Source organism: Aedes aegypti, chromosome 2 (assembly GCF_002204515.2).
Source record: "Aedes aegypti strain LVP_AGWG chromosome 2, AaegL5.0 Primary Assembly, whole genome shotgun sequence".
Taxonomy (NCBI): domain Eukaryota; kingdom Metazoa; phylum Arthropoda; class Insecta; order Diptera; family Culicidae; genus Aedes; species Aedes aegypti.
In genome coordinates, this window is record NC_035108.1 from 39,329,137 (window position 1) to 39,351,646 (window position 22,510).

Genomic DNA, 22,510 nt, shown 5'->3' on the forward strand with positions numbered 1-22,510 from the left:
TATGAGTTGTCCGGCTTGAAGTAGGAAGTAACGCCGATTCAGAAATTCTTTTGTTTCACCTAACTAGCACACGAGAACGGAATTTTCCTGCTAAATACACAACTGCGTGTTGGATCGTTCGGCCAATTTTCCTATGATCTCATCGCTAAACGTTTTTCACGGAAACCACTTCATCTGAGACACATTCTAATTGAATTCTGGAAAGCAATTTTTCCGCACAAATTTGAACTATTTCCCCCCAGCACAATACTAACCTCGATGCTGTAGGACTTCTTGATGGCGAACATTTCGCGGTTCTTTTGGGCAGCAGCGACAGCCATCATTTTACGTATGTGTTGACTGGGATTCTCCGTAAAACTCTCGTATAAGATTTGAAGAACTTTCCGTTATCCACTCGGGATCACTGTTTGTACCGCAAAATGTTCTGTTTTGAAACTTTAATTTTTTGCAAAGTTGCCTTTCACTTTCAAACACTCGGTTTTCAGCGCGAAATTGCTCCGGAATTGTCGAATTGTACCGTCTAGTGCTAAACTCGTTGCTATCCTCTGTTTATCCTCCTGTGTTGACCACGAGTTGTGACTGGAACTCGTTTGTCTCGAACTTATTTTCCACTTTTTAACAGATATCACTCGGTTTTCAGCAAAACTGCCTTCTTCTAGTAGAACTTTTGTGACTTGTTTGAGGTTTAGCGAAAATTACGAACAATTCTTCTTCTGTGTTACTTTGCAAAAAGCAAGCAAACCAATGAATGCATGATACCCTTAGGTTGCTATCAGTTTAAATACCTAACGGACCGATGCCAGCCAACGACGCCACCGACGGACGATGACGGCGCGACGACCACCACACGGGCTGACCCCCCTACCCGGACGTGCAACACTCCAGCCAATCACGGCGGCTGTTACGCGACGTCCCGATGTGTTGCACGACCCGATGAGAGAGCGAGAGCGATTGGGTCCATCGCTTCGGCGCGCACCCGGCAGACAGCCAAAGCACGTGATTCTCCTCGCTCCATTCCTGGCGGTTGTTCACTCTCTTTCTCTCTCACCCCCGATCGCGGAGCGGTCGCACAGCATCCTGCTGGGCCTTTGCTACACACAAAAGGAACAATGCGAATTTTGTTTTGTGTGCTTGTGGGAAAGGCGTTTGTCTTTCGGGTTTTTGGGGATTCGGTTCTGGTTTTTTGTTGTTCCTTCGGGTAGCTTACTAACCAAATTAGACAATGTAGCTAATCGGCATCGGCTGTTGGAATCAACAGGTTGGCGTCGGTACCGGTGCTGCCTCAACTGCTACCGCTCTCCACCAGCAACCCATCAGCTGGTCTCGTGATTTCGATGCTACATCGGGGTTCGGAGTGGTCGCGCGGGAACACAGTCAGTGCGTGACAGTGAGTAGCGTGGCAATTGGGAACAGAAATCGCAGCGACAATGGGAAATCACGCCAATAAAAGGGGGAACGTGGAGTTCGAAAGGATGCTTGGATTTGGGAATTATGAAGCGCAATAATTTATGAAAAAAAGCAAAATCATTTTTAGGTTAAATCAATGCCCTAATACAACCACAAGCAATGCTTTATCGAGGCAAGGGCAGCACGCTTATTACCGATAATAAAAACGTTTCGTGCTGAAATAAAATGTATTCCCATATAAATAAAAAGCTGTCAACGATATAACGACCAATTTCAAAAACAACATACGATGAATTGACTGACTTGAAAATTCTTATCTTTTACCGCAATAGTACGTTTGTTTGGACTGTTTAAATTTGAATAAAATAAACGTATGATAAACATAAATTAAGACATTATCATGTACTTATGGATAAAATACAGTGACGGAAAAAGTAATAAGACCACCTAAGAGAATAAAGTGTAACTCTGAGTAATTCAAGATTTTCTTGGTAATAACCAAGAGGTTTTATTACAGTTCATTTGTTCTACGGCCGTTCTTATCGTTTCAGACATTTGTAGAACTTAATAATAGCTGTAACAACGATTAACGTAAAATTATTTCGTCATTGAATCAAGCAGTGATGTAGATTGAAGTAATTTGTATAGTTTTCTGTTATTATGTAGCATGAATTCAACCTTGAAATATGATTTCTCGATTACATTTTCCTATCGACGTAAGTAATTTTCACATGGTTTAGAGAAAGGAAATGAGAAGAATTTACACCATATTTCTACTTTTATTTTAGAATAAATCTACATTATGACATTTTCACGTGTTTCCTGAAAACTACACATTAGCAGCACGCGTCCGAAAATTCTGATTATCCATCATTTACCCACAAAACTAAATGGCAAAATGATACACCGTTTCATTCCGTTGCTTACGACGTTGTTGTACTAAAGCAAGAATAACTCAAGTAGTGTTTTGTTTTGATTCGTTGCTAAGTCACTTTACCCCTTCATATCACATCGCGGATGGAAGTAGTGATTAGCTTGCGAAACGAGAAAATCATTCTTTCGTGGTCTTGTAATTTTGAAGATGAAACGTTATAAAAGTGAATCTCTAGTTAGTTCAGAGTACTGTAGAATTTCGTCTGCGAAGTACATAAGATCGATAAACTAAGTTTGTTGACTCTTCTGACTTATGGCTACTTGTATGAGTTTTCGAGATTTATCAAGCCAAACACATTTGTTTCTGATGATCATGAGTATTTGAACTGATTTCTTTGCAAAAAATAGGTAAGTTATCAGCTGGTATCAATTTTCTAGCGTCTGAAATATTGTTGTAATTCAAATAGATAGTACTGTAATTGTTAGTATTGGACGCTATGTCTAAACCAGCAGGTTATGCAAATCGAATGTACCTCGGATTTTTTTCCGCTAGAGTTCAGTATTTGGGATATATTTTCATAATTGGAAGGTTTCAAAATATTCCATCGGTGAAATTTTTCCCATACATTTTGTATGGGCTGAAATATGTAGGAAAACGTGATTTTCATAGTTTTTACATGAAAAAATAGCTAAAAAGTGGAAAAAATCAAAATTTCACCAATGGAATATTTTAAATCCTTCTGATTATGAAAATATAACCCAAATACTGAAGTCTAGCGGAAAGAAATCCGAGGTAGGGGAAGACGGGGTAAGACCGCCCGCCAAAGCAATTTAATTCATATGTCAAAATCAAGAAACAATAAATCTTTTTTCGACGCAGCATATCGTTTTTCAAAGCCTTAGGCATGATCAAAAAATATCACAGGTGTTGTATTTGTAATAAAATATTTATTTCTTGAAGCTTGAAAAAGTGATGTCTTATCACGATTATTTTTTGTGACGGGGTAAAACCGCCCACCCACGGGGTAAGAGCGACCACCACGATTTTCGTGCACAAATTTGCAAAAAAATATATCTATTCCTTGTGATATTGAAAAGTACAATGTTTAATGAAATCTACATGGATAAACGTAGATATTGAATTATTTTTAGGATCTATTAATTCAAAAAAACTTAGATATATACTTATTATCTCCTTAAAACATCCATATTTTGGAAAAATATGCGGATTTGGCTTGTATTATTAACCAAATTGATTTCATTTTACTTGAATAGTAATGTACAACGTAGTAACAACTCTTAAAATGGTTTAGATATTTTGTTTGGTATAAATTAGGGGTGGCGGTCTTACCCCATTCATAGTGGTCGGTTTTACCCCGCTTACGCAATTTTTACAACTTTGGGCTTATTTCAAAACTAAATATTTACAATTCATATATCACTTCACTGAAGCATATTTCACATATCTGTTAAAGCATGGACGGGTGATTTGTTATATTTTTACAAAAAAATCCCTTCCGAAATCCTTAAGTGAGCATCTGTTAATTTTAGATCAAATTCAATATTGACGAGCAGAAACTCTGTTTTTGATATTTGTTATGAAAATTTTTATGTAAATATCACCCTAAATGGCTCGTAATGTCAAAAATCTTGTGTTTATGGAAAGTGCTTGGTGAATTTTTAAGAAAACCGCCATTTTCATGCCAAACTGGGGGTGGTCCGTCTTACCCCGGCGGGCGCTCTTACCTCGTCTTCCCCTACATTCGATTTGCATAATCTGCTGGTTTAGACATAGCGTGTATCGTATACCAAAATATTATCCCTTAAATTTTAGTGTTTCTATGGCATTTTTACAACGGGCATAAAGTGTTAATATGGTAGAAAGTTGATACACAATATGGCGAAAGAACAGAAGATCTAGGAGAAAAAATATAAGGGACAAGTGGTCCTATATCTTTTTGAAAGAAGGAAAAATTTCGAATCATAGCTTCGATTCATATATCGATTATGATAGAGACAGTGAGGGAATAGTAGCTCCTTCACTCAAAGTGTACAATTAACATTTCAACACTTAGTTTTATAGATCGTTCAATGCTAAAACTAAATGTTATTTTTTATATCGAAAGCAAGATAATAGGCTTCGAGTATGTTTCCCACTCCAAAAGATTCCCTACTATACCGGGATTCAAACACAGCCCCATGATGTATCGTCTCCCTTCGTAGTCATGTACGTTTCAATGAGCATGTGTCATTGCATTGTCGCTAGCAATGCGATGTTACACGTTTGTCGGAAATTACCTGCAACTACTGATTTAAACCATTTCAAAAATGAACAATATAATAAATGCGAAGAGTCCCACCAAACAATAATCGGCTTTGAAAACACCAACGAATATGGAATCGGGGAAAACCCAGGTGCCTGCTATGAGGAGACATCTTAGAAATTATTGTGGGATGTCTCCACATGAGAGGGTATGGAAACTATTATTATGATCGGGTAATAATCTCTTACGTAAACGAGGTATCAGACCACAGAAGCAACCGTCTTGTACTTTTCCATTCATGTGATTCATTCATGACACATATAGGTTTTTCATGTTGTAACCTTTTTGAGCTGTGAAAGTGTTATTTGTCTGAAAATTTGTGAAGTGTTCTATAAGTTATTTTTGGTATTATAGTTAAAATTTTGTTAGGTTTCACAAATAATGGACCCTGAATCTTTTCAATAGATTAATAAATCTATTTACATTGAGCTTGAAAAAATGCGCCACAAGAAGGAATCTCGGTTTTGACTTGGTTCGGTATTGGCATTTAGTATATTATTTACTGTAACATTCCACTACTTTTTTTAACTTTTTTTCTAATTGTCTTCCTATCTTCTTCTTGATATCAAATCTCACACACTTTGAAAAAATCTTGTAATTTTGGCCTTCCTTAGCCGAGTGGTTAGCGTCCGCGGCTACAAAGCAAAATCATGCTGAAGGTGTTTGGGTTCGATTCCCGGTTTAGTTCAGGATCTTTTCGTGATGAAAATTTACTTGACTTCCGTGGGCATAGAGTATCATCGTACCTGCCACACGATATATGGATGCGAAGATGGCAAGTTTGGCAAAGAGAGCTCTCAGCTAATAAATGGGGAAGTGCTCATGACAACACTTAACTGAGAAGCTGGTTCTGTTCCAGTGGGGACGTAATGCCAAGAAGAAGAAGAAGAAGTTAGAACCTCCAATTCTGTTCTTACAAATATATATTCTATAGTTCAAATCGGTTACAGCACGAAGAGTCCACGTGTTTCATGAATGTATCGCATATATGGAAAAAACGAGGCGGTTGATTCTATGGCTTGATACCTCGTTAACGAGAGAGATGATTACCCGATCATTCTCAGGCTGGTCAAACACGCCTCAGAAAATATTTCAGAATGTATCTTCATAACAGGTATGCGAGTGACTTCCAACATTGTACTCGCTGGTGTTCTAAAAACCCCTTTTTCATTCATTTGGGTTTAACTTCTGAATGGGTCTAAATCAGAAATTACAGGTAATTTGCGACAAACGTGATACCTGTCACATCGCGTTGCTATCACATCACATATGAATCCTTGAAAATGGACGAAAGTAAACGATGCAGAATACGGCTGTGTTTGAGTTCCGGTCTCAAAAGGATCTATTTGAGTTTGAAAAAAACCTGGACCAACCAGGTATCGAACCCAAATACCTTTAGCTTTGCTTTGTAGCCGCGGACTCTAACCACTCGGCTTAGAAGGGCCCTAAAAGTAATGAACAGAAATAAAGTACCAATTTGTCTAAAATTACGAACATGACTCATATTCCAAATATAACGATTTCAAAGGTAAAAATAGATATTTTGATACGTGTTGAAAAATTGTTAAAAAAAATTCGAAGGTTCGAAATATGAGTCATGCTCGGCTTTCGAGACAAAAGGGTATGTTGTAGACATTGTTCATTCGCTCAAAATAATCTATTTTACTGCCACTGGAAAATAACCCTCAGTTGTAATCCCAGTTTTGATTGCCCTTCTATTCAGGATATGCGAAGATGAAGTTTTGAGCTAATCCAAAACAAGGTATTGTGGGAAACACAATATTTATATGTTTTCGTATGTGTTATATAACTCTTTTTCATGTTTCGTGATTTTGAGAGGATGGAAAAGAAAACTATTGCCAATACATTTCAATACCTCGTAAGAAACAAGAAACTGGCTTTTGCCCGCCTTAGAATATATCCTCGTAGCAGGCATCTAAGGCATATCCATTATTGTGTTTTCATTTGTGCTTCAACAGACGACAGATTTCCGGTAATAACGTTTTCATTGAGCTACATCCAAAATATTCAATGAGTCGAAATCAGCAATAGCAGGTACAATCATACAAACGTTTCAAAAGAAACTTATGGGAAAGAAACGGCTGCTTCCTAGTTTTGATACCTCGTAGCTGTAAAAGATGATTAGCTGGCCAGGCCAATGCCCACTTTCAGAAAACAGTATACAATGTATCCCCATAGCAGGCATCTGGAGTTTCCCCGATCATGTTCTTATTCGTGTTCATATGGTGGTACACTTGAAGCTTTCCTTAGCCGAGTGGTTAGAGTCCGCGGCTACAGAACAAAGCCATGCTGAAGGTGTCTGGGTTCGATTCCCGGTCTGCCCAGGATCTTTTCGTAATGGAAATTTTCCTGACTTCCCTGGGCATAGAGTATCATCGTACCTATCACACGATATACAAATGCGAAAATGGTAACTTAAGCTCTCAGTTAAATGTTCATTGAACACTAAGCTGAGAAGCAGGCTCTGTTCCACAGTTGCTCATAAATTAATCACCGCCTTAGATATAATTCCGTGGAACTTTACGGTCCATAGAAACTTCTAGCTATTAGCCAAAGAAATGAAGTTTTATGATTTGAATGTTAAATTATTACTGCCAACAGCTATTAAGAATAGTGTTTGATTTAACGAAATGGAAAAGTTTTTAAGACATTATTAATGTTTGAATATTATGAATCTAACAAAAATTGTTACTCAAGTGAAGGTTTGAAATTATTTTAATACCACCAGGCTCCAATTCTGTGATTGGTTTATTGTAGAAAAATATAAAAGGTACGACTTTTTGTATAACTCCTCGAATGAATCAAGGCTCTAGAGCCAGGACATGAGGGAGAAATGCCTATGTCCCATCCCAGGAGAACAACAATGGAGTGTGCATTAACTTTCTTAGCAACGCCACTCCCAACGATTTTACCTATAACCCTGAATCGAAACGGTTGGTACGGTTGTCCCCGTTTCTTCTTTCTTAAAATTGAAAATTTTTTGGCTATCAGTTTATCTATGCGTGAATAACCTAATCGTCATGATTTTTTCAAACTTCATCAACCCCAAAGTCTGCACAGTGGGCCAGGCCATTTTAATATTTGCATCATATCGTTGATATTCTGCAAATATTAATACTGACAAGAAAATACCTGAATATATTTAGGTATTTCCAGGATGCTTTTCAATATTGGCTGTGCAAGCGCTTAGATTAGATTAGATTTGATTAGAAATCCTCGAATGAACCCCAGACATTTGTAGGTTATACAAAAAAAAAAAATACAATTTTTCAAACATTTTTCAAAAATACAAAAAAGATTCAAAAGTAATGAAACTTTTATTATATGCGTGCTATGGTCCAAGGTCTAAGCCAAAAATAAAATCATTTTGATTTCCGAGCTACGAAACAATACACAAAATTCCAAAGTGTACCCCGTCTAAAGGCGGGTTTGCTATTAGAAGGTTAAAGTTACTTCCCCAAAACCATTTTTTTCGCGAATGTTTCGTTTCTCTTAAGTGTGATGCGATAAAAAAGTAAAAATAATCTTCAGATGACAGGATCGTGAACATTAAGGGACAGAAAACAGTCAAAAGATGGAGATATGTACTTGTTTCTAATTAAACAAAATCTCGAAAACAAATTCTGATTAAACAAAAATTAATTCTCGATTAGAAAAATTCTGAGAAAATGTGCGTCAGCAAATTTAGGTTCTTTTTGTGGCACTCAACCACTATTTATTTAACACAGCTTTTCAAATACATACAAACAATGTGTAAAACACTTTTGTACTGCGAGATTGTAATTCCATCGTTGTTGACGAAGATGTTGTTAAAACTTATACATTCTATTATTTTTTCCAAAGTTTTTCAAGTTGAACGCAATTTCTTCACAAACAAACCAGAGCGCTGCTTTTTTTGGCAGGCTGTTGTATTTATAGAAACACCAATAATTTCTTCCGGATCATCAAAACTTAATTTTAGTCTCTTTACAGTCAATTTATGTATCCAACTCCATTTTTCTTCTGATAACATGCATTTTTTTACACGGTGCTCTGTTGTGTCTAGCTGTCCCCAAAACTCATAACTATCAGAACTTATTCCTTTTATCTGGTTTCTAAACTGCTTTACTTTAGTATTAATAATATAATTCAAACACATGTGAAGTCTTTCTTTAGCGTTAGTTGAGAGGAACGATTTGTTAAAGTTTTCCCAAACTATATCCCATTGAAGGTCAGGCATTTCCTTCTCTACCTTCACAATGTAACTTTGCTCTGCAAGTAGAGCATTGTAAATTGACTTTGTGGAAGTCAATAAAGAATTGAAGTTTACCTCTTAAGCGTAACATAACCATTCTTTTGCGTTGGCCGTTGAAAAATTGTTGTGACTCTGAATCATCATGAAATGATCGATTGGATCCTCATCATGGAAAGAACGTTTTTTACGAATAATGTTTTGCATTTGAGGACAGGGTCAATGAGATCTGTCGGTTCCATCAAACATCCAACAACTTGCATTTATTTGTGCAAGGTGACTTTTATTAGGTGGAAACACCTGTGACAAAAGTATTCAAAATCCAGACTTTATGCACCAAATTCAAGTTCCTTCCAGAATGGGTCTTTAGACAGTGCTTCAGTGCTGTTGCTTGGAAGTTTGCATTAAAGATAATAATAACTCCCAATATTTTCAGATGTTCCTTTTCTTGAATTTATTGTTGTCCGGATTTGCAGTTGTTAAACCGATCGTCTGCATAGGCTAATATCTTTATAAAAGTTTCAAACAGCTGATAAACTAAGCTGGAAATTAGAACTGAACTGAAATGAATGATCAACCTTGTCAAAAACATTTTCCAAGTCTAAACTCAGGAGAAGTCCTTTTAGTGTTTTCGTTTGTCCCGCGCGAATATTTATATTCCGCAAAGCCTTCAAATTATCAACACAGAAGTATTTCAGAAGTAAGGCAGCATCTATTTATTACGTAACGCTATTATTTGAAATTGTCGACCCCCTCCACCCCTCCGTAACGCTTTTTGTATGAATAATTTAAAATTTTTGTATGAACCGTAACGCTTGAGCATACTCCCCCCTCCCCCTAGAGCGTTACGTAATTTGTGGATGCCGCCTAAGTGTTTTCATTGCTTTTAAGATGAACCAGCCTAGGGCTGAAAGTCTCAATAATAAAGATAGAAGAAATAAGATTGCTTTCTTTTTTGAAAACCTCACTAAAATGGTCAAACAAGAATTGCTTCAGTTTAGAATTCTCAGTGGTTGCCACACCTTCAATATTCAAACTAAATCCTGAATTCTCTGTTTGTCTTTTGATTCTGGAGGACATTTGGAATAAACTAAGTTTTTCGTCTTGTACAAGTGAATTTGAATGAATTTTCATTCAAAAATTTGATAACCTACTATGTTCAATTTTCATTAGTTTGGGCTTAACGAAACACATTTCACTGTAAATGTTTTCACCATTCGCTTGTTATTCAATTATTTCTTTCAAACACGCATAATCGAAATTTTCCACGGTGATTTCGCTGGTTGAGAAGGAAGCTTTGCCTTTTGAAAAACTTGGAGATTCTGTTCTTAACCTTTGGGCTGTCGCGCTCTTGTACTTTGTACAACAGTTGTGATTTATATGCTATGATTTTGTAACAAAGATATCTATCAACATCAAACCAAAATGTATTCTTGTAGAATCGTCTTAAAAACAATACTCAAAAGTTTTTGTTTACAGCATGGCTCTTTATAATGCGGTAAAATCAACAAATGTACATAGAAGTCGCAGAATAATGAGGAGACCGCAATTTCAAATCGGTATATCTCAAAATCCAGATAATTTCGAAACATGTGGTCTTCTGTAAAGTTGTTCTGGAGGTGGAGCGCTATCTGATGATACCTCATTTATTTCAGAATTTGACCGCTAGGTGGCACTAGTAGGCATGGAACTTTTACTTTTGTTCTGCAGATATTTCAGGATCCTGACCATTTAGAAAAATGGCATCATCAGCAAAGTTGTTCAGTAAGTTAAGGACTATCATTGTTCGAGCTAGTTGATTCAAAATGTTGCCACCGGGCGGCGCTAGTGAGCATAAAACTTTTGTTTTGCTGATACTTCAGGATCTTGACCTTTTAGACAGATGGTATTTTTGACAAAGTTGATGCGTAGCTCAAGGACCATCATTATTTTAGCTAATCTCGAACTTCAAAGATTAAACAAAGAAAGTATTCGAGCTACTGAACAACTTTACTGGAGATTCAATCTCTCTAAGTGGTCAAGATCCTGAGATCCGCCAAACAAATGTTTCATGCTCACTAGCGTCACCTGTTGGCAAAATTCAGAATCAACTAACTCGATCAATGATAGCCCTTAAGCCACTGAACAACTTTGCCGAAAACGCCATCTTTCTAAGTAGTCAGGCTCCTGGGATATTCGTAAAACCAAGCGTGTTGTACAAAGTACAACGCGCGACTACTCGCGTTACAAAAATTCGCGCTACAACCGAAAGGTTAACGAAATCATTCCACCATACATTGATGTCATTACGATCATGTTAACTTTACAATCATGGTAGGTCTGCAGCAATAAATCACAACTATTTTCATTCAGAAGGATACTTGAATCGATTTTACAATAACTTCGTCCGCGGATTCGGTTCACCACGTTTTCAGGAACTTGATATTTCAACTCTACAGCGTGATGATCGAAAAAAGCAACAGCTTTAGTTGTAATCGCTTGAACTGTGCCAAAGAACTTCAATGATGCACAGTAGCGATCTAATCGTGATTTTGAGTCGCCACGAATAAACGTGAAATTCATTCGAACATTATTCTTATTTTCTGTATCACAGAACTGAAGTGTGTAAAAGTAAGTTTTATATGTAAGTTCAAAATTATCCGTAACGCGGGTAGATCACCTTCTCGAGGTGTGTTACGGGGTAAGATCTACCATATTGTACTCTTGTTATATCTGTTCTTGTGAATACTTATAAGTTACGGTCGGAAGAGTATAAGAGAGTAACAAGTCACAAAACCCACCTATTTGTCCAAGATGATGAGGAGGTCGAAGTGGAAAAATGGCTCAATCAGCATCTGAGGTTGGTTTCAACACATGAGACAATTTCTTTCCGAGTTCAAGAGTTTATCTTTCGATATCTAGGATGGAAACGATTCCGAATTAGTGGAGTAGCAGACCACCTAACTTCTAAAATAAGCTTTTTGTTTCAAGGAATCTAAATGTTTCATGGGATGAAACCTGTTCACAGATTTAAAAAAACGACTTTGAAGCTTATAAGTAGAAGCAATAATTTAGTACGCTGAGTACCGATGCATGGTCGAAATCAGTATCATTCAACCAGCATAGTGGTCGAACCTGATGAAGGGGCGCGCTTTTGAGAGTTTAATGGTGACAAACTGTTTCCTCCAAAAGGTATAAAAAGCGGTATCTTTTTCTAAAGAGGCTCTATGCAAAATGGTAAAGAATAATATTTGTATAAAAAGCGACTACTTCCTAATTTCTCAATAGTAATGGAGTAGAACGACATGCACTAAACAAAGGACACGGGTATACCACAAAAGATCGAAGAAAACTGGTCGCAGTGGTTCATCCCGAACAGAAACAAAAAAAAAAGTTCAAAATTCCTTCATAAACTCCTTTACGGATGGCGAATGAATCGTCATGCTAATAATGGAGACTGCATTTTTCCTCACTGTATTTCTACAAACTTTTTGCAAACATTTTCTCTAGGGATTTACACTAAAGTTCGATCTTCCATGAACTTTTCAAGAAGTTACGTGTAAGATTATAAGACATGAACTTATTAATATAGGTTCCGGCAGCAAGTAGTTCTGTTTTGATACTATTAGTTTGCTGCGTGTGTTGAACACATTTTTATGAACTTATTACACAAAATTTGACTGCATAAAGAAAGGTCTCATGGGGTATCTGTTGTTTGTAAAAATAACAGCATTGTCAAGAATGATTATGATGCGTTTGCACCGTAAACTATGTTTTTATCGATGAGTACTAAATTACTCGAAGTACAAAAAGCAACTACTGTCAACTTTTCATAACTCGTTATTAAAGAGACCAAATCGAGTTAAAGAACACAAACCCAGTGCAAATACGATTTTTTTACGGCTCTGCCGTTTCACCAGTTCGTTTAACTTTTAGTTGAAGTTTGACAATTGGATAGTAATTTTCCCCTCAAATGGTTAAAGTTAACTTCGCTGTCGACCCATTTCGATTTTGACAGACGAATAGTATTTCAGAACAAAGTTGACAGATGTTTGGTTATTCGCAAATTACCGGGAGTAAAAAATAACTTTTGAACTGTCAAGTTTAACCATGCTCCGGAGCAGGGTTATTATCAACCACAGGGGAAATAACCATCGAACTGTCAAATTTTAACTAAAAGTTAAACGAATTGGTGAAACGGTTCACAGCCTTAAGGGACCATCGAGGTAGCCATGAAAACCATCTTTTTTTATGACTCTCTTACTCGATATCGAGATAGGTATCGATTATCGAGTAAGAGAGAGAGTTGACTATACTATTAAATTGATAATTAAATTTTTACATTAAAGTATTTTGTCCAACATAAAGTTTGTATCATTAGCAATGTTTTTTTTTTATTCATAGTGCGTTCATCGTATTCAAATGTATCGTTGATATCATATTCAAATGTAAGGAATTTGCAGCGAAATAGTGTTCGAGAATTTTGGTATATCTAAATCCATAAATCGATGTTCCATTACTCGATTTCGATTCATGGAACCATACTAAAAACAAAACTTCATGATTGCTATGATGATCCCTTCAAACAGCTTTCCAAATCATTTCTGTTTCATGACTCGAAGTTTTCATGAATCGATTATCCCTTCAGATATCGACTCAAGGAGGTTTAACTGTATTGATATATGATTAATTTATCAGTTATTAAAATTCAAACAAGCGCTTTCCTTATCCGAGTGGTTAGAGTCCGCGGCTATAAAACAAAGCCATGCTGGAGGTGTCTGGGTTCGATGCCCCGTCGGTCCAGGATCTTTTTGTAATGGAAATTTCCTCGACTTCCCTGGGCATAGAGTATCATCGTACCTGCCTCACGATATATGAATGCGAAAATGACAACTTTGGCAAAGTTAATTACTGTGAAGGTGCTCATAAGAACACTAAGCTGAGAAGTAGGCTCTGTCCCAGTGAGGACGATATGCCAAGTAGATGAAGAAGAAAATTCAAACAAGCTTATTTTCATAGTCAAAAAATGTAAATTAGCTGCAAAGAAAACTTAATATTTATAGATTAAGTTTTCTTTGCAACTAAAATTTTTATCTTTCTCACAACAGCCACAATCTAATGTTTCTCTCAATATCCCGTCCAATTCCACATTCCCCTCGGTTTACACTCTATCGTGCAATTCGCACCACGCTACTTGATTTCCATCCACCCATGTTCCTCCCAGCATCTCTCCATAAATCATCGATCCGTCCAGATTCCGTCTGTTGATAGGAAGCTAACGTGCGCTCACCATTTCGCACAACCGGAGGAGAAAAAAATGTATCAACACAACAAAACACCCACTGATTGACCGTGCGTTCCCCGCTCGCTCGACGTCTCCACAGCCCAGCGTCCTCGCGCGCGTCTCTACCGAGACGAAGTCCGAGCAGCGGATTAGCGTTGCTCGCTCGCGCATTGAAATCACCGCGTCACGACCGTGCGTCACGCTCGGTCGCAACACCGAACGCAACGCAACACAAATTCTCTCGACGCTCCGCGCGCGCTCGCTTCCAGCCAGCGATCCAACGCAGCGTCGTCGCCGCTTGCAAGGTGTGTTTCATTTTAGGGAACAAGTTCACCGGGGAAACACCATTTGCCGGCCTTCGCTCGCCGAGTTGTTTCGGCACGGGCGAGGCGGGTAATTCTTCAGCATCCCCCGCCGCGTCACTTTATCGCGATAAATTTCCATAAAGGTACTGTGTGTAATACTTGTCGATTGGTGCCTCTAGCAACTAGAATGCGTCAACGGTGTTAGCTTTCGGGCTAATGGATTTCCTAGGAAAGTTGGGAAGGAAAATGCCCAAGTAATTGATAGACATCGGCCGGAGGGACTTTCCCGCTTCATCGTCGTCGTTTGTCGTCGCCGTCGTCTGCGCATCTTACCTACTATGGACCGATGCACGAGTTCACTATCTGACGTTTGAGCGGTGCCGTGTTATTTATGTGACCATGGCAACGAGTGAATTTGGCACCGCTCAAACGTCAAATTAGTGAACTCGTGCATTGATCCATTCTGGATTCTTTGCTGCGTAGTGAGTATGGACGTAACCAGAATTTCCATCAGGGGAGTCGAGTGAGCTTGACTGGAGAATTGAATGGTTGTGGTCAAAATAACCGTCAATTTAGCCATGGACGCTTAGATATCTGAGATCAGCCTTGGTTCCTTATTATACACGACCGTAGGATTATGTGAGGATTTCTTACAGTTCCTTCATGAAATCTCTATGGGGCCTCCATAAACCGAGTGGTTAGAGCCCGCGATTATAAAGCAAAGCTATGTTGAAGGTGTCTGGGTTCGATTCCCGGTCGGTCTAGGATCTTTTCGTAATGGAAATTTCATTGACTTCTCTGGGCATGGAGCATAATCGTGCCTAACCTAATAACCATGGAAGTGCTCACTAGAACACTAAGCTAAGAGGCAGGCTCTGTCCCAGTGAGGACGTAAAGCCAAGAAGAAGAAAGATGATATGAGGAATTCTTTTAAACTTCTCGTTATGTTCCTTGCTAGAACTCTTTCATGAACCCCCCTCTGACCTCCTCCAGCTCCGCCCATGGTTGTGAGTCAACGAACTGAAAATCATATCAAGCTGCATCACTGGACATTGGCGACGGTTGCGGTGGAGACCAATCTCGATGTGATTTAATTGTCGTTGCCGTTCATATGAATCAGAAGAATCGAGAGCAAGAAACTAAACAACATCGCAACACAATTGCTGCCGCTGGATGAGGTAACAGGTTATCGGGTTCGAGAACTACAAACTACGACGACGACGGGATATGGACTTGGCATTGACGACTCTTTCAAGGATTCGAGGGGTCCTTGTCGGGGGCAGCGCAGTCAGCCAGTCAGTCAGAGACACAATTAAGTCAACCGGCTTAATTCGAGCGTGACAAGTGAGGGTTTTTTTTTTTCTTGCGCCAAGAACTTGTCTGAAAAATGGATCACTGTGCGCTACGTTCTATCTTTGGTTCGACGATTTTGAAAGTGAATTTTGATCGGATTGCCGTGCGAAAAGTTGTTCCTCCGGGTAGGTTTGCGGCCGGGACCTCTGGCAGTCGCTCCGAGTAAAGGATACATAAATTTGAGCGGATCTGGAGTTCTTTTCGAGATATTTTTGAAGTTCACCTTGAATGATAATGGAAGGGTTTCGGAAGAATGGTTCTTGATTGTCATTCCTTTCTATATTCTTGGCGGTAGCAATTGATGTAATATTTTATTGACCCATAGGTTCTGGTTGGAGGCTCGTTCCAGCGAGAAACTCTACCTTCAATGTCCATATTTGGATCAAGACGTGTTGTGGAATTCAATAAATTAACATAATTTCCTATTATCATTGATTTCATATGATTCGTACGATCAAGTATGATAAAATTAATGAAATTATATTGTATTAATATTGCAAACAGCAAATACGCAGAATTTGCCACCAACCAATTACATAACAAACTTTCAAATACAGCCTCTATTTAGACATTCATAGACATTTGCACCTCTGTGTACTCTTAAGTACACCAAAACTGCGTATTTTTATGTACATTTCAGACGTTACAGTAAGAAAAGAGTTATTGAATTGATAACTTTATAAACCATTTTGACGAATATCGTTCTTAAAAGAAAATTAAATTCTTTTGCTGGCGAGAAGAGAGATTCTTCTCTTTGAAGAAGTTAGGTATTGCAGAAAACGCTCTATTTTATTTCGAAACAAGATCAAAACAAGCGAAGAAACACGTCCATCTGTATCGATCCATGATTGGAAATGGCTCGCATTTTTTTTTCTTGATCATTTATTTATTAGGTTCATGCGCCATTAGGCATTACGGAGCCGAGTTCTTTGATTGTATTTACAAAATCATGCCGTTTTCTTAATTTTCTATGTTAGCTTTGGGGAACCGAAAAACTCGCGGTTTGGTCGAGGTTAGGGGTAGGAAGGGTTAGGACAATGGGATCGTTAGCTCGCAAATTGTAACTATCTTGATAAATAATAGCTGCGAACGAGAGCCCAAAGAGAGAGCGATGAAGAAGTCCATTTTCTCTCGCTAATTATGTTTTGTGCAATTGTGTCGCATGTGTTTTATATTATTAGCACGATAAGCAATCCCCGAACATTCGATAGCAATAGTGTCCTCGAAAATACATTCAGCCAGGCATTGCAGAATTCGCTCTCATTTGAGTATGAAGCACGATCAAAGCAAGCAAAGAAAAACATCCCATCTGTTACGGTCCACGATCGTCATTGTATCGCAAGGTGTAACAAGTCTGATAAATGGAAGCAGCGAGCGAGAGCCCCAAAGAGAGAGCGATGATAAAATCAATTTTTCTCGCTTGTTTACCGTTTGATCAGTAGTAGCAGTATACGATAAACAGTCTCTCATAATGTGCAGCATATTATGATAGTTACAGAGAGCGATACGTGAGAGATTCTCTCAATTTTCTCAGGATTCAATCCCTGCATTCAGCATAAGACCCTCAATTCAATCATAGCTGTAGCAGTAAATGATAAACAGGTTCTCATGACGTGCTGCTGATCATGATTGTTAAAGAGAGCTATAAGTGAAAGATACTCTCTATTTTCTCCGAATTCATTTCCTGTTAACTAGAATTTCGGCCCCTCAACTAGTAAACCCCCCCAGAGCCGAAAATTTAGGAACCAATTTTTGGTATAAAACGACATGAAATTCAAAAAAATTCCGGCTCCGTCGCCTTCAACAACACGATTTATTATTGATAAAACACTATTCATCACCATATAAGTTTTGTTTTGTATCGCGTTTTTACTTTCGCCTTCTCTGAGGATTAATAATCCGGAATCAGCGGGTTCTATTACTACCAGTGAGTGATCGTTTCCTTTTATTTTTGGAGTTATAATTTCAACCCAAAAAAAATCGAATCCACAAATAATTAAAGCACTACCACAAATAAATTAGCTACCAGTTTGACGGTCATCTTTTGATTATAGTGATCTTTTTCTTAATAAACTTTCACCCGTAAGAAATAGACTTTTAAGAGCAGTCACAAATTTCTGCTGAACTATTGCTCAAAAAATATTTACGTAATGTTAATTTGAAAACAACAATTGTTCCATCAATCGATTGTTATAAATCTGAAAAGAAAATGAAATTTAAAGGCTTTTTCTTAATTAAATTTTATTTTAAACAATCAATGTGTTCTTTACTGTGGAGTATATTAGGTTAATGGGTCTCACAAGACACAAGACCAGTGTGCTATTACTTAACAAAACATCCGAGTTCAAATGAATACAAAATGGTCGCATTTTTTTATGCCTGCTCGTATTTGAAATAGTGGTTCAAGTTGTGATCCCGAATGTTTTAAACGAACTGCAAAAACATCTAAATGTGAAAAATTTCCTCGCTGACAAAATAGTGCGATGTTTTACGAATTTTAATTCGAGAAAATTTCCAATCACTTGATTACATGATCCTTATAATAAGTCATCGCTCAAAATGAACACTCTTCAAGGTTTTTAACTTAAACATTTAACTGTTTGTTCCAGCAAACGTATTATCAAGCAGTAGGCTGTGAAAAAGGCCATGCTAAATCTTTCAGAAAACGCCAGTGATGTGTTTCCCTTTTATCCTTTTTTCTTGTTAGTTTTTATCAATGTTTTAACTCACAAACGCGTTGTATCCACTTTTAAATTCAACAGTGAAAGAATTATGAAAATTCGTAGACCCGTTCTTAAGGCAACTCGTGACATTCAAACACAATTCCATTTTTATTTATATTGATGTACAGTAGGGTGCGGCTTATTTTTCATAAGTTCTCAAAACCAAAAATTCGTGTGCTCTACTGAATTCAAATCACATTAAAAGAGAAACCACAAAATCTGAGCCAAAAATGTTAACATTTAGAGGTGGAGCAAGCGTCTTGAAGTTGAATTTTCAGGTTATAAAAAATGACCTTCAGTGAAGTACACATAACTTTGTTATTTTTCAACCAATTTTAAAACTTTTAGCATCAATACCTTCAAAATTAGGGGGCCCAGATAGTCGTAGCGGTAAACGCGCAGCTATTCAGCAAGACCAAGCTGAGGGTCGTGGGTTCGAATCCCACCGATCGAGGATCTTTTCGGGTTGGAAATTTTCTCGACTTCCCAGGGCATAGAGTATCTTCGTACCTGCCACACGATATACACATGCAAAAATGGTCAATTGGCAAAGAAAGCTCTCAGTTAATAACTGTGGAAGTGCTCATAAAAACACTAAGCTGAGAAGCAGGCTTTGTCCCAGTTGGGACGTAACGCCAAAAAAAAAGAAAAAGAACCTTCAAAATTAAATTTGTAAAAACTTTGTTGCATAACAAATTTGTCTAAAATCAAAACATGTTTTAGTTAAAAGTAATTTATTCCAAATTTTTCCTCATTTTACTAAAAATTTCAACTTTGTTTGACCATAACTTCATGATTACTCAATCGATTCCAAATCTTTTTCAGTTTTGTCAAATCTTTGGCAGTTAAATATTGTCTATAAAGCTGAAACTGATTTTGTCATTTGTTAAACCTGTGGGAAGGACTTTGCAACAATTTTTAAATAACTTTGAAACAAAATTAGGTTTGCATATTTTAAAAAATATATGCACTATTCAACTCGTATTTAAGGCAAGATGCATTATATATTAATGTTTTATAAAAAAATGCTATGTCCGGCAAAAAAAACTTAAAAAATCCAAAGAAATTTTATTTTTTCTTTGAAAAATCTTGTTTTTGGGTAGTTTTTGTTGAATACCTAAGTTATAATTATTTTTTAGAAAAATGTGTTGTATGTACAGTTTAGAAACAACTAAATTTGATTCAAAAATATGCAAAAAGATTCAGAAACGATTGAGTTTTAATGAAGTTATGGTCAAACAAAAATGTTTTTTTTAGTAAAATGAGGAAAAATTTGGATAAAAGTATTTTTAACAAAGACAAGTTTTGATTTTAGACAAATTCGATGTTCTACAAAGTTTTCAAAGAATTAATTTGAAAGAGAATGGTGCTAAAAGTTTTAAAATCTGTTGAAAAATAACAAAGTTATTTTTACTTAACTGCAGGTCATTTTTTATAACTTGAAAATTCACCTTCAACACGCTTGCACCACCTCTTATTGTAATATTTTTTGCTCAGATTTTGAAGTTTATTTAATGTGATTTAAATTCAGTAATTCACCCTAATGTACAGCCATTCTATGAAAAACCGATCTAGAGGGTCACCAAATTCCGTGAAAATTTGCTATTTTGTTACTTATCTAAAATAAGAATAGACGTGTTTTTGTATTTTTTGATTAGGGTGACCATTTCCAAAATAGGGTGACCAGAAAAATCGCGACCTTGCAAAATTTTTATTTTTGTTTTTTTTAAATTATAACCTTTAAACCGTTTGACCAGTTTTGAATTTTCTTGGATGAAATGAAAGCTAAACATTTTGACTTGTCAAGAAAATTATAAATTTTCACAATTTTCATTTTTTACCTGAAAAAATAAAACCAAAAATTTCAGTTTTTTTCGTGTTTTGAAGGGTTTGTTAATGAATTGTTAATTCTTCTCTAGGAATTTGCCCAAAAAGATGCTGAGCAAAATTATTCAGATTTTATTGCAGAGGATACCTTTAATAAAGATATATATGTCTAAACGAAATCGCTATCACTGATGAAATACGTGATAAATTCCAAAAGAGAGAAGTCTTTCAAAGATTTCCGAATCTCTCCTGGATTCTTGGATGAGTCTCTAGAAAAAATATTTATGAAAAAAATGGATAATCTTTCAATCAAGTGGAACTCTTTGAAGAGCTACACTGCCCATAAAGGCATAACTGTCCTGTATGATTTAGTAGGCATTGATAAAACAGCGCTTAAAATTTGAAGTCTGCTTTTTCATACAAATGTTTATAATTTTCTAGTAAATTTTTGAATCCAAAAAAATATAAAAAATATAAAGTTGAACATAATTCCAGTTTTGCAGTTGCTATTGCGGTTCAAAGTTCATATAGCGACTGTTATGCCTTTATTTTTCAATATGGGACTGCATCAACTTCATATTTTTCCACAACTTTTTCAAACAAAGTGTATAAATTTTTATATGCCTAGTGAAGTGCATATTGAAACATGAATGTTGCGATGAAAAAAGGAGTTGGTTCGAAAATCAATATGGGACAGTTATGCTTATATGTGCAGTACAGGAATAATTGCTGTAGCATTTTGTGGACTTTGTGTTTAAACAGAATTTTTTTTTTCTAAATTGAAGAATCCAAATAAAAATTACTTTTATAATAATTTCAGAAATCTTTAAAAGCAATCCTTATTCATGAAGAAATTTTTTAAAAATCCTTGGTTGCATTTATTGTGGAAATCTCGGAAAAAATCCTTAAATATTTTGTGGTATAATCCCTTGAAGAATTTATGGAGCAATTCCTGGTCTAATCAGTGGGGTAATTATTGAAGGATTGGCGCTGGAAGTGTTTCTGGACAATTGCTATGAGAGATTTTCAAAGAATTATTCTATGAATATATATGTAAAAATAAAAATTACGCCAATCGTAGAATAATCTTTTGTTATTTTACTGCAAAATAACAGATATCTAAGATGTACTTGAAGAAATCGTTACAATAAAATCTGAGAAAATTTCCGACGTAATTCCGGGGCAAATTTTGAAGGAATTCCTCTTAGCATATCTATAGAAATTTAATTTGTCCTGGGATATTTGCTACAGGAATCTCCATAAGAATTTTTGTGGGAATCCCTGGATAAGTCGGTGTACGTATACCTGAAGAAAACTCTTAATGAATGTCTAGTGAAATTCCTGAATGGAATAGTCGCGTAGTAATCTCTGGATTCTCAAGAATGTACATCAAAAATCATTGCATTGCGAAAAAAAGGAAAAGGATTATTTAGATAGATTATATTATTTGGGTAAAAAAGAGACTTTAGAGACATTTGTTCACCTCTGTTCGCGTTATCGAAATATGCTATGGTACTTTTCAAGAGTGTATAAAATATTTTGTACAAATATAGGATGTTCCAGAAAGTATGGACACGACTTTACCATACTGCCATTTCGAGACTAATGCAGATAAAAATTTGATTTTCACACATTTCATTCTTTTACTTATCAAAAGCAGAATTTTAATTTTTAAAGCACAAAAATAGGGTCTGTGCTGGCTAGATAAGAATTTATTTTCTAAGATCAAAAATTTCAATGTAAAAATTTATTTATTCAAACAAAATTTTTACAGGCAGCATTCAAAATGCCCCAAGGAAAAATACGAAAATATGAATATATTTATTTTTTTGAAAAAATATTGTGATTCCCAAATAGCCGTAGCGGTAAACGCGCAGCTATTCAGCAAGACCAAGCTGAGGGTCGTGGGTTCGAATCCCACCGGTCGAGGATCTTTTCGGGTTGGAAATTTTCTCGACTTCCCAGGGCATAGTGTATCTTCGTACCTGCCACACGATATACTCATGCAAAAATGGTCATTGGCATAGTAAGCTCTCAGTTAATAACTGTGGAAGTGCTCATAAGAACACTAAGCTGAGAAGCAAGCTCTGTCCCAGTGGGGACGTAACGCAAGAAAAGAAGATTGTGATTCACGTTATCAAAGTCGTGCCCATACTTTCTGGGATACCCTATACCCATTTCAG

General features: G+C 36.7%; 1 protein-coding gene across 2 annotated transcripts in view; it reads right to left on the reverse strand.

Annotated features, from left to right (window-relative positions):
- The window catches only part of LOC23687518 (tyrosine 3-monooxygenase), a 98,392-nt gene that overhangs the window by 24,374 nt on the left and 51,508 nt on the right, over positions 1–22,510 (reverse strand). The window contains exon 1 of one of the 2 annotated variants that reach the window (XM_021840599.1): positions 255–758. The exons of the other annotated variant lie outside the window; for it this stretch is intronic. Coding sequence (XP_021696291.1) covers positions 255–323 — 69 coding nt within the window. The 5' untranslated portion in view covers positions 324–758. Of the gene's footprint in view, positions 1–254; positions 759–22,510 lie in introns of those variants that run through there. 2 annotated transcript variants of the gene reach the window in all.